Genomic DNA, 546 nt, shown 5'->3' on the forward strand with positions numbered 1-546 from the left:
ACAAACTTTCCAGTAGCATTAAGAATCAATTATCAGTTAAATCAGTCCATTGGGACTCTGTGCTTGGCCAGGTGCTCACTCCCAGAGCAGGTGAATCCTTCTCACTGCCTTGTGGCCACTGGTCTCTTTGCTCCTATCAGTTACTCTGTAAATGCTGGGTGCCAGGGTGGCAGGGTCTGGGGAAGGGACGGCAGGCGCCACGTCCGGCCACGAGGGTGGCAAGAAGAAGCCCCTGAAACAGCCCAAGAAGCAGGCCAAGGAGATGGACGAGGAAGATAAGGTGCTCAAGCAGAAGCAGAAAGAGGAGCAGAAGAAACTCGAGGAGTTAAAAGCGAAGGCCACGGGGAAGGGCCCCCTGGCCACAGGTGGAATTAAGAAATCTGGCAAAAAATGAGCTGTTCCTTGTGCCTGGGGCAATGGCGATACTTAATTCCATTCTGGTTTTAACATCCGGATTCCCTGCCGTAACATCTGTTGCCACCTATAGCTAGAACGAAGTTGTTTTGGAGACTGTTGTACATGTGAGAATAAACTTTTGTAAAAAAA

General features: G+C 49.8%; 1 protein-coding gene across 1 annotated transcript; it reads left to right on the forward strand.

Moving 5' to 3' along the window:
* Positions 1-151: 151 nt before the first annotated feature.
* On the forward strand, positions 152-394 carry LOC111740590 (translation machinery-associated protein 7). Its single transcript, XM_023531277.1, has one exon. It carries the CDS (start codon positions 152-154, stop codon positions 392-394), a length of 243 nt encoding a protein of 80 aa, XP_023387045.1.
* The last annotated feature ends 152 nt before the right edge of the window (positions 395-546 follow it).

The sequence above is a fragment of the Pteropus vampyrus genome, unplaced genomic scaffold (genome assembly GCF_000151845.1).
Source record: "Pteropus vampyrus isolate Shadow unplaced genomic scaffold, Pvam_2.0 Scaffold66, whole genome shotgun sequence".
NCBI classification, from domain to species: domain Eukaryota; kingdom Metazoa; phylum Chordata; class Mammalia; order Chiroptera; family Pteropodidae; genus Pteropus; species Pteropus vampyrus.

Bases quoted from the DNA above. Each gene is read 5' to 3' on its own strand.
- LOC111740590 (XM_023531277.1), top strand. From the start codon at position 152: ATGCTGGGTGCCAGGGTGGCAGGGTCTGGGGAAGGGACGGCAGGCGCC.